At 48.8% G+C, this 14,469-nt stretch overlaps 2 protein-coding genes across 4 annotated transcripts; both read right to left on the reverse strand.

Annotated features, from left to right (window-relative positions):
• Positions 1 to 5,114: 5,114 nt before the first annotated feature.
• On the reverse strand, positions 5,115 to 9,008 carry LOC148396765 (transmembrane protein 168-A-like). 2 transcript variants are annotated; one of them, XM_088379225.1, is made up of 5 exons: positions 8,881 to 9,008; positions 7,504 to 8,608; positions 7,269 to 7,411; positions 6,813 to 7,087; positions 5,115 to 6,695 (listed from the first exon to the last, which is right to left on the reverse strand). In XM_088379225.1, the coding sequence occupies exons 2-5, from the start codon at positions 8,587 to 8,589 to the stop codon at positions 6,166 to 6,168; spliced, it is 2,034 nt and encodes a 677-aa protein (XP_088235351.1). In that variant the 5' UTR covers positions 8,590 to 8,608; positions 8,881 to 9,008; the 3' UTR covers positions 5,115 to 6,165. The 2 variants fall into 2 exon arrangements, with proteins under 2 accessions (XP_088235351.1, XP_088235350.1); XM_088379224.1 differs by having other exon boundaries at positions 7,504 to 8,994.
• Positions 9,009 to 9,462: 454 nt separating this feature from the next.
• Positions 9,463 to 13,680, reverse strand: samtor (S-adenosylmethionine sensor upstream of mTORC1). Of its 2 annotated transcripts, XM_088379231.1 has the most exons (6): positions 13,382 to 13,680; positions 12,511 to 12,652; positions 12,251 to 12,379; positions 11,919 to 12,036; positions 11,504 to 11,832; positions 9,463 to 11,394 (listed from the first exon to the last, which is right to left on the reverse strand). In XM_088379231.1, the coding sequence occupies exons 1-6, from the start codon at positions 13,530 to 13,532 to the stop codon at positions 11,052 to 11,054; spliced, it is 1,212 nt and encodes a 403-aa protein (XP_088235357.1). In that variant the 5' UTR covers positions 13,533 to 13,680; the 3' UTR covers positions 9,463 to 11,051. The 2 variants fall into 2 exon arrangements, with proteins under 2 accessions (XP_088235357.1, XP_088235358.1); XM_088379232.1 differs by having other exon boundaries at positions 11,059 to 11,832; positions 13,382 to 13,674.
• Between the last annotated feature and the right edge of the window lie 789 nt (positions 13,681 to 14,469).

Genomic DNA, 14,469 nt, shown 5'->3' on the forward strand with positions numbered 1-14,469 from the left:
TCCACAGTTTGTCTACTTTTCCCATTCCCAAAAAATTAACTGAGAGTCATCTAATACATTTGACCATGATATTTCCCTAATAAAGTGGCCTGTTATTAGGTACACTTGAAAATGGCGGTGTACCTAATGGAGTGTCTGTGTGATTCCCTCGTTAAGTGCAGGTGCGTGAAAACTTTTAGCTCCTTTTGAACGTGAAAGAAGCTAAAACTTTTCACGCACCTGCGCTTAACGAGGGTCACTTGGAAAACTTGTTGGAACGCGGCCCCGAGGACTAGAGCTTGGCACCTGTGACCTTTGACCATATTTCCCTAATAAAGTGGCCTGTTATTAGGTACACTTGAAAATGGCGGTGTACCTAATGGAGTGTCCGTTTGATTCCCTCGTTAAGTGCAGGTGCGTGAAAACTTTTAGCTCCTTTTGACCGTGAAAGAAGCTAAAAGTTTTCACGCACCTGCGCTTAACGAGGGTCACTTGGTAAACATGTTGGAACGTGGCCCCGAGGACTAGAGCTTGGCACCTGTGACCTTTGACCATGATATTTCCCTAATAAAGTGGCCTGTATTAGGTACACTTGAAAATGGCGGTGTACCTAATGGAGTGTCCGTTTGATTCCCTCGTTAAGTGCAGGTGCGTGAAAACTTTTAGCTCCTTTTGACCGTGAAAGAAGCTAAAAGTTTTCACGCACCTGCGCTTAACGAGGCTCACTTGGTAAACATGTTGGAACGCGGCCCCGAGGACTAGAGCTTGGCACCTGTGACCTTTGACCATGATATTTCCCTAATAGAGTGGCCTGTATTAGGTACACTTGAAAATGGCGGTGTACCTAATGGAGTGTCCGTTTGATTCCCTCGTTAAGTGCAGGTGCGTGAAAACTTTTAGCTCCTTTTGACTGTGAAAGAAGCTAAAAGTTTTCACGCACCTGCGCTTAACGAGGCTCACTTGGTAAACATGTTGGAACGCGGCCCCGAGGACTAGAGCTTGGCACCTGTGACCTTTGACCATGATATTTCCCTAATAAAGTGGCCTGTATTAGGTACACTTGAAAATGGCGGTGTACCTAATGGAGTGTCCGTTTGATTCCCTCGTTAAGTGCAGGTGCGTGAAAACTTTTAGCTCCTTTTGACCGTGAAAGAAGCTAAAAGTTTTCACGCACCTGCGCTTAACGAGGCTCACTTGGTAAACATGTTGGAACGCGGCCCCGAGGACTAGAGCTTGGCACCTGTGACCTTTGACCATGATATTTCCCTAATAAAGTGGCCTGTATTAGGTACACTTGAAAATGGCGGTGTACCTAATGGAGTGTCCGTTTGATTCCCTCGTTAAGTGCAGGTGCGTGAAAACTTTTAGCTCCTTTTGACCGTGAAAGAAGCTAAAAGTTTTCACGCACCTGCGCTTAACGAGGGTCACTTGGAAAACATGTTGGAACGCGACCCCGAGGACTAGAGCTTGGCACCTGTGACCTTTGACCATGATATTTCCCTAATAAAGTGGCCTGTTATTAGGTACACTTGAAAATGGCGGTGTACCTAATGGAGTGTCCGTTTGATTCCCTCGTTAAGTGCAGGTGCGTGAAAACTTTTAGCTCCTTTTGACCGTGAAAGAAGCTAAAAGTTTTCACGCACCTGCGCTTAACGAGGGTCACTTGGAAAACATGTTGGAACGCGGCCCCGAGGACTAGAGCTTGGCACCTGTGACCTTTGACCATGATATTTCCCTAATAAAGTGGCCTGTTATTAGGTACACTTGAAAATGGCGGTGTACCTAATGGAGTGTCCGTTTGATTCCCTCGTTAAGTGCAGGTGCGTGAAAACTTTTAGCTCCTTTTGACCGTGAAAGAAGCTAAAAGTTTTCACGCACCTGCGCTTAACGAGGGTCACTTGGAAAACATGTTGGAACGCGGCCCCGAGGACTAGAGCTTGGCACCTGTGACCTTTGACCATGATATTTCCCTAATAGAGTGGCCTGTATTAGGTACACTTGAAAATGGCGGTGTACCTAATGGAGTGTCCGTTTGATTCCCTCGTTAAGTGCAGGTGCGTGAAAACTTTTAGCTCCTTTTGACCGTGAAAGAAGCTAAAAGTTTTCACGCACCTGCGCTTAACGAGGGTCACTTGGTAAACATGTTGGAACGTGGCCCCGAGGACTAGAGCTTGGCACCTGTGACCTTTGACCATGATATTTCCCTAATAAAGTGGCCTGTATTAGGTACACTTGAAAATGGCGGTGTACCTAATGGAGTGTCCGTTTGATTCCCTCGTTAAGTGCAGGTGCGTGAAAACTTTTAGCTCCTTTTGACCGTGAAAGAAGCTAAAAGTTTTCACGCACCTGCGCTTAACGAGGCTCACTTGGTAAACATGTTGGAACGCGGCCCCGAGGACTAGAGCTTGGCACCTGTGACCTTTGACCATGATATTTCCCTAATAGAGTGGCCTGTATTAGGTACACTTGAAAATGGCGGTGTACCTAATGGAGTGTCCGTTTGATTCCCTCGTTAAGTGCAGGTGCGTGAAAACTTTTAGCTCCTTTTGACTGTGAAAGAAGCTAAAAGTTTTCACGCACCTGCGCTTAACGAGGCTCACTTGGTAAACATGTTGGAACGCGGCCCCGAGGACTAGAGCTTGGCACCTGTGACCTTTGACCATGATATTTCCCTAATAAAGTGGCCTGTATTAGGTACACTTGAAAATGGCGGTGTACCTAATGGAGTGTCCGTTTGATTCCCTCGTTAAGTGCAGGTGCGTGAAAACTTTTAGCTCCTTTTGACCGTGAAAGAAGCTAAAAGTTTTCACGCACCTGCGCTTAACGAGGCTCACTTGGTAAACATGTTGGAACGCGGCCCCGAGGACTAGAGCTTGGCACCTGTGACCTTTGACCATGATATTTCCCTAATAAAGTGGCCTGTATTAGGTACACTTGAAAATGGCGGTGTACCTAATGGAGTGTCCGTTTGATTCCCTCGTTAAGTGCAGGTGCGTGAAAACTTTTAGCTCCTTTTGACCGTGAAAGAAGCTAAAAGTTTTCACGCACCTGCGCTTAACGAGGGTCACTTGGAAAACCTGTTGGAACGCGACCCCGAGGACTAGAGCTTGGCACCTGTGACCTTTGACCATGATATTTCCCTAATAAAGTGGCCTGTTATTAGGTACACTTGAAAATGGCGGTGTACCTAATGGAGTGTCCGTTTGATTCCCTCGTTAAGTGCAGGTGCGTGAAAACTTTTAGCTCCTTTTGACCGTGAAAGAAGCTAAAAGTTTTCACGCACCTGCGCTTAACGAGGGTCACTTGGAAAACATGTTGGAACGCGGCCCCGAGGACTAGAGCTTGGCACCTGTGACCTTTGACCATGATATTTCCCTAATAAAGTGGCCTGTTATTAGGTACACTTGAAAATGGCGGTGTACCTAATGGAGTGTCCGTTTGATTCCCTCGTTAAGTGCAGGTGCGTGAAAACTTTTAGCTCCTTTTGACCGTGAAAGAAGCTAAAAGTTTTCACGCACCTGCGCTTAACGAGGGTCACTTGGAAAACATGTTGGAACGCGGCCCCGAGGACTAGAGCTTGGCACCTGTGACCTTTGACCATGATATTTCCCTAATAGAGTGGCCTGTATTAGGTACACTTGAAAATGGCGGTGTACCTAATGGAGTGTCCGTTTGATTCCCTCGTTAAGTGCAGGTGCGTGAAAACTTTTAGCTCCTTTTGACTGTGAAAGAAGCTAAAAGTTTTCACGCACCTGCGCTTAACGAGGCTCACTTGGTAAACATGTTGGAACGCGGCCCCGAGGACTAGAGCTTGGCACCTGTGACCTTTGACCATGATATTTCCCTAATAAAGTGGCCTGTATTAGGTACACTTGAAAATGGCGGTGTACCTAATGGAGTGTCCGTTTGATTCCCTCGTTAAGTGCAGGTGCGTGAAAACTTTTAGCTCCTTTTGACCGTGAAAGAAGCTAAAAGTTTTCACGCACCTGCGCTTAACGAGGCTCACTTGGTAAACATGTTGGAACGCGGCCCCGAGGACTAGAGCTTGGCACCTGTGACCTTTGACCATGATATTTCCCTAATAAAGTGGCCTGTATTAGGTACACTTGAAAATGGCGGTGTACCTAATGGAGTGTCCGTTTGATTCCCTCGTTAAGTGCAGGTGCGTGAAAACTTTTAGCTCCTTTTGACCGTGAAAGAAGCTAAAAGTTTTCACGCACCTGCGCTTAACGAGGGTCACTTGGAAAACATGTTGGAACGCGACCCCGAGGACTAGAGCTTGGCACCTGTGACCTTTGACCATGATATTTCCCTAATAAAGTGGCCTGTTATTAGGTACACTTGAAAATGGCGGTGTACCTAATGGAGTGTCCGTTTGATTCCCTCGTTAAGTGCAGGTGCGTGAAAACTTTTAGCTCCTTTTGACCGTGAAAGAAGCTAAAAGTTTTCACGCACCTGCGCTTAACGAGGGTCACTTGGAAAACATGTTGGAACGCGGCCCCGAGGACTAGAGCTTGGCACCTGTGACCTTTGACCATGATATTTCCCTAATAAAGTGGCCTGTTATTAGGTACACTTGAAAATGGCGGTGTACCTAATGGAGTGTCCGTTTGATTCCCTCGTTAAGTGCAGGTGCGTGAAAACTTTTAGCTCCTTTTGACCGTGAAAGAAGCTAAAAGTTTTCACGCACCTGCGCTTAACGAGGGTCACTTGGCAAACATGTTGGAACGCGGCCCCGAGGACTAGAGCTTGGCACCTGTGACCTTTGACCATGATATTTCCCTAATAAAGTGGCCTGTTATTAGGTACACTTGAAAATGGCGGTGTACCTAATGGAGTGTCCGTTTGATTCCCTCGTTAAGTGCAGGTGCGTGAAAACTTTTAGCTCCTTTTGACCGTGAAAGAAGCTAAAAGTTTTCACGCACCTGCGCTTAACGAGGGTCACTTGGAAAACATGTTGGAACGCGGCCCCCCGAGGACTCTAGGTCGACACCCCTGGTTTGAGTGAAAAGTGCCACACCCGCCCTCACCCCCACTTTCCGATTGGCTGGTTGATCTATGACGTCATTAAGACACTCTATTAGGTACACCGCCATTTTCAGATGTCCCCCAAAATAACAAATGTCAGCATAGCGTTTTTTTTTCCATGAACCTTTTATTCAAGCAAATTCGGAATAACACCATCAATTATAACCCAACAAAAACAAAATTAAAACATCAAATTCGGCATAACGTGTGTTGGCTGGTATAGCAGCAATGCTGTCTGTCACTCACCCGAGAATCTTCGCGAACGACTAATCAGCAGCTAGTGATAGATGGAGGAGGGACTTTACGAGTCATTGACTATTATTCGACTCTCCATATTTATAGGAATAGAACTTTGTTGTAATATAACTCATTTTAATATAGTAGCTGGTGTAACACTTAACAGATTTTTGTTGGTGGTGTGCCTCGGGATTTTTTCCAATGAAAAGGTGTGCTGTGAATGAAAAACGGTTGAGAACCACTGAGCTAATCAAGTGTAAGGATACAATATTAGAAATAAATTTTAAAAATAGTTGTTTTAAAAAGGCTGGTTGAGGTCTTCGTAGCTGTTGATAAAGCACTTTGGTGTTTAAATGTGTGCAAAGATTAGCAATACTTTGGTGTCATCACAGTTCGAAAAAGGCACATTGGGAATTTGTATTTGACAAATATGAGCAAAATTAATGTTTGACAGATGTATTGGACTCGCCTATGCAAGCTTGAGGCCACACAGCACCTGTAACTGGTGCGATTTTTATTTGCTTTTGAACACCAATCATATTTTTAATGCTAAAATATAGTTATTCCTTTTCCAAACAAGGAAAAATAAATAGCAAAACACATTATTATGCCTTGATGACAGCAGCAAATTAAAGTTCAAGGACTTCAAGATGCCGAATGGTGTTTTCTGGTCCAATACATTTGCTAAACACTGTAAACACGTACAAAAAAACACAACAAAAAAACGAGTGCAAACAAGCATCAAGCCTCCAACTCGCACAATTTTCTACATTGCTTGACTGTGAATTGGAGCGAATCTTGGTTGACTGGGCGAGAAGAAGTAGGCCCCTGTTATATTTTGTGGTCCGTAACAAAATGGCTGCCGGTTGGTAAGAAGAAAAGCTGCCGATGTAACAAAAAGGCTGTAGGCGGTTTCCCTGTCTAAGATCGGACCAGTTTGAAGCCTTGTCCGGTGTCCAGAATGGCGGGAGGAAACCAGTTGAGCTTGACCCTCTTGAGGCACCTGAGGCAGGCGCTGCAGGGCCACAGCAGGCTGAGCCCGCCGCACCACAAGGCCAGGCGGACCAGCGGGTAGGTGACCCGGGGGAAGTAGGCCCTCCAGTGGTCGGTGAGGTCGTCGCCGGTGGGCAGGTGCAACGCGTAGTCACCCCAGCGGCGGGACACGCCGTAGACGGCCGGCGGCGCCCCACCCCGCCGCGACCACGGGACGCCACCGTCCCCGTCGCAGTTGTACGCCACCCAGTGCGACAGGAAGTCCCCCCGCTGCAGTTCGGCGGGCCGAGACGGAGTGGCGCCCTGCACGGCCACGTGCACGCCCTCCACCCGCCGTGCTGCCTTCACCGTGGCTGACGAGTGGTCGCAGTCCAGCACCAGGATGAGGCGGGAGGGGAAGGTGCCGTTCTTCTCTCTCCACCAGTCCAACAGCTGGTCCAGACTGAGCGTGTCCCCGCCTTCAATAGACAAAGAACAACCGTTAACTTGGATTGAAATTAGTCAAAGAAAAACGAGTCGAGAAGACTCGAGCTTTGGTGCCCGGACCCAAGTGTGACATCATGATAACAACAGACCTGCCAACGCCCACTCCCCGCTGCGATGCGTGTGCCCGCTGTAGAAAAGCAGGTAGGTGTCGTGGCGCGGCCCGTCGGCTGTGCGCAGATCCATGAAGGACTTGAGCTTGGCCTGCAGCGCCTCCAGCGTGATGCCGCCGGTGGAGTAGTCGCAGCCGAACGTCTCGATGAGGTGCTGGGCCAAGAAACGCTGGATATTGCTCAGCATGGCCGTGGAGCGCAGGTTGAGCTGCTGTACCTGGTCGGGGGGCAGCAGCACAGGCTGCCCGTCGGGGCTGCATGGAAAACATTTTGCAGAGCGACATTTTAATGTGGATTTTCGTGTGTGTGAATTTTTGGGGGTGATTTGTTTTCTGTGGAGTTTCAATAAAAGGTACTGTAGCACTTGGAGAGTTGTCTATGTTTTAGGGGGTGAAACGTTTGACGATGCAATATTTGCTGTGGCATGCGACGTACCTGCAGTAGTTGGTGGGTATGACCATGGCGTAGCCCACACACGTTCCTCCCAGGCTGCTGCCCAGCTCGTGGAACAGGCCGTGAAAGACAGACTCCAGAGGGAGAACCAGCAGGAAGGTGCTCAAGAAGATGCTGCTGGAAGCCTGGGTGCAACAAACACAAAGCTCAGCCAAGTGAACTTCTCAAATAAGACAACCGGATCACATGCGGACACATAAAAGCCGCTGCCACTTACCTGCCAGGAGAGAGCGGCGAGGGCGACGGTGGACACCAGCGTGAAGCGCAGCAGGCGCTCACAGATGAGGCAAAAGTGCCTCATGCCCTTGGAGGCCATGATCTTATCCAGCCCGCTGCCGCCGCAAGCCTGGCTCAGGCAAACTCTTTGGCAGTCGCTGAGCTTGCTGTGAAAGCCCCACAGGCTGATGAAGAACACCAAGTGGCAGACGGCCCAGAAAAGCGTGCATGCTGCCAACGCCGGGATGGTCAGGTACCAGCGGTCCAGGCGACCCAGCACCTGTGCTGCCAGAACGACGAAGGTGACCTCCAGAAGCAGCAAAGGCAGCAGGGTGAGGCGGCGCCACAAGCCCCTCCGGTGCAGGAAGGGCTGCCAACGCTCGGTCACCGAGAGGCCGCTGAAGTAGACGTCGAGCAGCGGCTCGCACACCAGCAGCCCGAAGAAGCATCCCAGGGCAAACGCGTTGGTCCGGACTCCGAGGCTCGCCAGGAAGAAGTCGCCGCCGATGGCGACAAAGCACGCCAGGTTGGTCAACGCCAGAATCGCTTTCATTCTGAGGGCTACCACCACAGCGGAGAGGGCAACGGCCAGCACCGTGACGCTCAGGGCTTTGTGGAGGAGCAGCGCCGTGCTGGCGGCGGCGAAGCCCGTCAGCTGAAGCCGCTCGGCCGAGGTGAGGAAGGCGGGCCGGTGCCTGGCGTAGCCCAGCATCCTCTCCAGCAGAGCCCAAAGAGTCCTCAGGGACACGCTGGACAGCAGCAGACCGTTGGCCACCTGCTCCTTGCTGTTTCCTTCCAGCTCAGGACTGTTGACGAAGCACAGGAGACCCAGAAGGAAGCCGAACCAAAGATGCAGGAGGCTGAGGCTGAGCCGCTCCGTGCCCAAGTAGCAGTACAAGCCGCCAGCCAGCGGCAGGACGAGCAGAGCCAAGATGAAGATAACCAGCAGCGTGGAGTCGGCCGTCTCCTCCCAGCGGACGAAGAGGCCCAGGCACAGCGCCACCAGCAGGTTGAGGCCGGACATGTAGCCCAGGCAGCGGACCGAAGACCACACGCTCCCCTCCCCTTGAACGTCAAGTCGGGTCATCGCCGCCTGCAGCCAGTGGCTGACGCAGTACCGCAGAAAACGCCACATTATGAATATATATCTATTCACGCTCAAAACAGGCGCGTTAGTATTTCAATAGGGCGTTTCGCTTTACTTAGGGACATGGACGTCGCGAGAGAGCCAAAGGTTAGCTACGTTGCTAACTTGGCAAAAGTGGCTAGCCTAGCTGAAGTTAGCATCTTTCTCCGGGTTGACGTTAGCGTGCATAACAACGATCGTCGTTAAGTCACGAGAGTGGCATTTTCTGTCGCTAATTGGAAAGATCCGGACCTGTAGCCTTTTGGCGAAGGACATTTCAGTTCAGGAACTTCCGACGCGTCCAAAGTTTTCAAAACGCCATGATTGACGAATGAGCACTGTCTACGGAAAGTGCGAAGCACCGAAAAGTTCCGAAGAAAGCGCTACTATTTATTCGTCACGAACATTCTAAATAAAGTCCCAAGAGTAGCATTAAGTTGGTAAACTTTCTGAGGTTTTAAAAAAAGCAAAGTTTCACAAACGGAGAAAAAAAATACGTTTGACATTTTATAGAAAGAAACTACATCATTAAGCTGGTTTGAGCTGAACATAAGAATGAAAGCAAACGCACACAAAGGAACATTTGCAACAGAATTGTGAATAAATGATAGATTTCCGTTCTAAAAACAAGGCCAAAATTGTGTTAAGATGTCCTATCTTTTTAAAACGGCTACTTTTGAGTCATTGTTCAGAATCTATCTTACATTAAAAATGCAATATACTATAGTGCATTTCAGCGAAGCTAGTACACTAAAGTGTATGATTAGATCAAGTTTATAAATGTACAGCACAAATTGGCTTGGATAATTTGCTCCATGAGAAAAAACAGACACCTTCCTCTTACATTCATTTATAAAAGACACAACCATACAAGAAGCACGCATTGTTCTAAACCAGTGGTTCTTAACCTTGTTAGCAGTGCCGAACCCCACCAGTTCTTCAATGAACCCCTCTTTAGTGAAAAAAATAAATAAATATATTTCATTTCAAATTCAAGACAGATGTTTATCACTGCTGCACAAAATGAGCCGTGCATTAAACATCACCTTGTTCAAAGAACAAAACCAACACCATGCATCAACTCACAACACATTACATACCAGCAAATCAGTGTGACTCCTGCGATATTCAGGTGTGTTCGGACCTCCGCAGTGGAGGATCTGCCGAACCCCTGAGACCGACCCACCCAACCCCTAGGTTCGATCGAACCCAGGTTAAGAACCACTGTTCTAAACTGTTGAAAATGTTTGATGATTATAAACCATGCAAATGAGTCTCAAGGAAAGACTGGAAGACTACTGCACCACGTCATAACACTACCACTGACTTTTGAGTGATGCTCTATTCAGAAACAGAAGCCGTATGAACATGTATTCGATGACAAGAATAACTTTTGTGTGCTGTCCAAGTGTGACATCTTTAAGAGAGTGTGTGTGATGGTATCTAAAAGCACTTCCAGACATGCCGCTTTCTCATCTTGCTGGTCATTGTAAGAAAATAGGTCAATTTGCGACGGCCTTTAGGATCAATGAGATAAAGTGCCAGTACGCCGTCATTCACACGCACAAACCCAACAAACACCATCGTTAGCTATTAGCTTAAAAACCTCAGCAGCATCTATTGCGTTAAAGGTTAAAAAAAAAAAAATAATAATAATCATCTCAAACCTGTTTCAGAGGTTCAACTAGTGCAAACGTTTTCAGTTCAGATGAATTTTCAGTCTGAGGGAGCAGGACACTTCCAACCAGAATGAGCAACCTTTCTGCGTACACTTTTGTTCTATCGTGAGCATTTGTGCTTGAAATGTGGTTTGAGTTGGGTTTTGAAATCAAACGGCTGGCTGGATCAAACGCTCTTGGTCATTGGTTGCTTACGCTCGATTTACATCCGCAAAGTTACTGCAATCACCGAGTCTTTTTGGCAGCAACACATTTGTATCATTTCTCTAAGATACGAAAGGTAAGCGATATAGGCTCTCCCAAAAACAGGACTACTTCAAAACATTAGTACCTTGTGACACAATGAGCAACACATCACATACGTCACATTAGTAGAATACTCCAGTTACAAGATCCTAAAATGCTACAAATACCACATTTTTTTGTTAAGGATGCAAATATGGGTTAAAAGACCGGACAACACCAATGTCTTTGAGAAGAGTGCGCTTAACATCTTCCAGCTAGCCCGTCACTGTCCTCTTGTTCAGTCTCTTCACTGACCGTCATACTGCTCAGGTTGTCTTTTTAATTTTTTTCTTGCTAAAAAGCGTCTCGACGTCCACGCTCTGTCAGCACGCAGACACGCCGGGAGATGATGCTGGACGTCAAGATAGCGGGAGCCGTTGATACATTTGGGGCGCTCGCTTTCCAACTGTTAGAAAAAGTCAATCTATTTATCAAAATATATGTCAAGCGAGGGTATTCTCAGAAAATATTGCGTAAACATAGTATCTCTTTCACACTGTGCAAGTGGTTTGAGGGGAAAGGAAGGGAAGGGCGAGGAGAATGCAGCAGGTTTACGTTTGGCAGCGCAGCAGTTGAAGCGCGACAAGAGTGGGGGTTGGGAGGGGGGGGGGGGGGTCTAGGTCTGGAGCAGGATGGGGTCCTCCAGCTCCTGGAAGCCGGGGAGTGAGCCGCTCTGGCTCTCGCCGGAATCCGAGTCACAGGCGTCGGGCAGCTCGGCGAAGGCCCAAGCCAGCTGCTCGTCGTCCATGTCGGAGCGGGCCTGCGCCTCGCCGCCCTCGTCCTCCTCGGCAGGGTGGAAGTCCTGGGGGATGTAGAGCATCTCGGGGTAGTTGCGCGACACCAGGTCGCTGCTGGTGGCCAGCGACACCTTGCGGAAGGCGATGAGGTGCATGTGGGAGTACTTGACGTACTTGTAGCGCTTGAAGCCCAGCGACTCCACCGCCACGCGCCAGCTGCGCATCATGAGGGCGTGGCGGTTTTGGTGGGAGGAGTCGGGCGTGATGATGAGCAAGAGGCCGTGCAGCTCCAGCAGCTCGTGGGCTTTCTTGCAGCAGATCCAGCGCTGGTAGGGAGACGGGAAATAAGACAGGAGCAGGGAGAAGACCACCACGTGGAAGAGGCGGCCTGGCAGGGCGTCGATGGGGCTGTGCAGGTGGCGAAGGAAGGCCTCCACCGCCTCGCCCGTCAGCTGAAGCGGCCTCTGGAGCTGAAGGTTGAGGAAGTCGCACTTGTACACGCTCTGAAGACAAAGGAGAGCATGCGCAGACGTCAGCGTCATCGGGACAAGCATCGTGACGGGGAAATGACGCGAAAAGACGCCCTCACCTCCACCGCAGGCACAATGTCAATACCGACTGTGAGGAACCCGTCAAACTTTTTGAAAGGGTTAAAGCAGCTGCCCACATCCAGGAGGCGAATCTTCCCCATATGAGCACCGCCTGGACTGCAACGCACAACACCACCTTCTCTTTCAAAACATTTGCTCTGTCTCTTCTCCGGCAAACAAATATCTCAAGTCTCCCAAACAATGTGTCAAATGTTTACTACTTTCTTTTAAGCTGGGACATGGCCGCCATTTTAGAACAGAGCACCAAAATATGCAAATGCAGGACTCGTGTCAAAAAAACGCAAGCCTTTGCACACAGAACTCATGTTACCTTTGGATAGAAGAAGACGGCCGTCCACTCGCAGCCGCTTCAGTCGAACCGGCGGAGAAGGAGGCACTTTTCTCATCTTTCTCCAACATTCTTTTCATGCCACCATCTCGAAAATACTCCTGGCAGACACTGCCGAGACAACAAGCAGCGTCTTCAACGATAGCGCTCTTTTCATTAACCAACAAATTCAAGTTGCTTATTATTTTTAAACTGTGGGCCAAGTAAGTAAGTTTCCAATCGGCCTCAAGAGTAAGTCTCACCTATGACACCAATCGATGCGTCCTTCCTTTTCGCAGTTGGCAGCCCAATGATTGTCGGCGAGGTTCTTCATGGCGACGGCGTACTCGCTCAGCGTTTGCTCATCCTCGCAGTGCTCGCGCCAGATTTTGTCAAAGTCGCCCACTGTCAAGGAAAGCAAAAGGTAGTGTAGTGGCGTGACGACAGAAGCGATGTCGGCTGCTCGGGACAAAGGTTGGAAACTCCAGGGCATTTTCCAAGTCGGAAGGCGTCCACAGGAATTGATGGGGAAAAGGAATACACAACATTGAAGGCAGAAAGTAGGATTCGATTCAGCAAATGAATAGCAGAAGGAAGGCAACTCAAAAGTACTTTCATTTGTTCTTCAACAGATATTTGTCCAGACTAACTTAGGAGCTAATATTTAGTCAAGTGCTGGCTCATGTTTAACATTGCTTGGTCTAGTTAAATGGCCAGTATCCTGTCGGAACATTTTAAAGACGACGCTAGTCATACTCGTCTATGCATGACCCAAAAACAAGTAGGGATGGTTCAATCCGCTTCAATCGAGGCCTACGAAGCAAGTTGTTGAAGTGCTGCCGATCATTGCAGCGTCAAGTCACGCTTAAGCACAAACGTTAGCAAGCCTGCTTCGGTTTCATTGACTTGTCAGTGCTTTCGCTGGCCTCCCTCGGTGGAAAACCAAACCAAACCGAACCAAACCAAACAAATCAAAACAAAAACCGCAGCCTAAGGTCGACGACAGCCGATGCTTCTAATCTCACACACGATAACATGTCACATCATTCCAAAGTTGGACTAAGAGAGTTTGTGCGTCGTTTTGAGAAGCTAGCCAGCCTTCGATTGTCCAAACGCAGACGAAGAGGGCCTCACCTTCTCTGTATTTCCTGCGGAGCTTTCGGTGGACGTTTTTCACTACCCCTGACAGCTTCTCCTGTTCATTCTTAGCCGAGGATCCGTCTGGAATGGGCACGCAGAAGGATGCCCGGTGTCTCTCCGTCCCAACGTCGTCGCTGGGGTCCATCGCACAGGTCCGGCGAGCTCGGCTGCTGGTGTCTGGCTGGCCTGAGCTTCCTCTTTCTCCCCTTCACTACCCCTCCGACACAGCTGCTTAGCACCGGCCGGCCGGTGCACGTGCCAAGAACAAGCAAGGTGATTGGCTACTTGTGACTGACATGTGCTCAGAAGTGACAGCTTGATATCCAATCACAAACCAGGAAACCATCGCTTCTCCTGTGTCACGTTCAAGTGCCTCGTAAATCTTGACTTCGGCTGTATACGCAACAGAATAGCTCGCTTACACTTTAAACCGGTTTTAGGGCACAAAGACAACCAAGAACGCTAATAATCACCTGGTTAATCAACGGAGCGTGTTTGAATTCCATCCCTCTTTTCCAGAGGCGGTCCTGGGTTTTGCGCCCTGGGCGAACCATACACACACACACACACACACACACACACACACACACACACACACACACACACACTTTTTTTTTTGCAACCACCACCCGATCTGTCAAACAACCTCAACATCGATCACGTCACGTATACGTGCGTCAGGTAATGCGGCCATAACTAGCGCCGCTTCCTGTCTGCATGGCGTGGTCACGTCGACGGCAATCGGCTTGATTCTAACGTTTTTGCTTGTTTCTTTAGCGCTTGCCACCTGTTGTTCCCTCTTGACTATTGCGCAAGATAATCTCACGGGAAGACATTTTTGCAGCGTTGAGGCCAAACGATGGCGTTTTTGCGCTTTTGCGGAAAGTCAAGTGTGAACGTAAAAACACGCTTTCATTGAATACGCGTCATTTTCGTTGTTTCGAAGTAACATAAGATGCGTTCTAACGACTTTTAGTTACATTTAGTTGAGCCAGCCATTCTTTCGTAAACTTGTTTGAAGCAGAATAAAGGCGTTGACGCGTCCAGTCGGTTTGTACCGGTCGTGCACTGTACAGCCCAGC

This window comes from Syngnathus floridae, chromosome 6 (genome assembly GCF_059516105.1).
Source record: "Syngnathus floridae isolate MCC-2025c chromosome 6, RoL_Sflo_1.0, whole genome shotgun sequence".
Lineage (NCBI taxonomy): Eukaryota > Metazoa > Chordata > Actinopteri > Syngnathiformes > Syngnathidae > Syngnathus > Syngnathus floridae.

Bases quoted from the DNA above. Each gene is read 5' to 3' on its own strand.
- samtor (XM_088379231.1), bottom strand. From the start codon at position 13,532: ATGGACCCCAGCGACGACGTTGGGACGGAGAGACACCGGGCATCCTTC. The intron at 11,833-11,918 runs GTGAGGGCGTCT...CTTTGTCTTCAG, and splicing joins ACATTGTGCCTGCGGTGGAG to AGCGTGTACAAGTGCGACTT. The intron at 11,395-11,503 runs GTACGTCAAGTA...TACATCCCCCAG, and splicing joins CTGGGCTTCAAGCGCTACAA to GACTTCCACCCTGCCGAGGA.
- LOC148396765 (XM_088379224.1), bottom strand. From the start codon at position 8,637: ATGTGGCGTTTTCTGCGGTACTGCGTCAGCCACTGGCTGCAGGCGGCG. The intron at 7,412-7,503 runs GTAAGTGGCAGC...TGTTGCACCCAG, and splicing joins TCGCCGCTCTCTCCTGGCAG to GCTTCCAGCAGCATCTTCTT. The intron at 6,696-6,812 runs GTCTGTTGTTAT...TGTCTATTGAAG, and splicing joins CGGGGAGTGGGCGTTGGCAG to GCGGGGACACGCTCAGTCTG.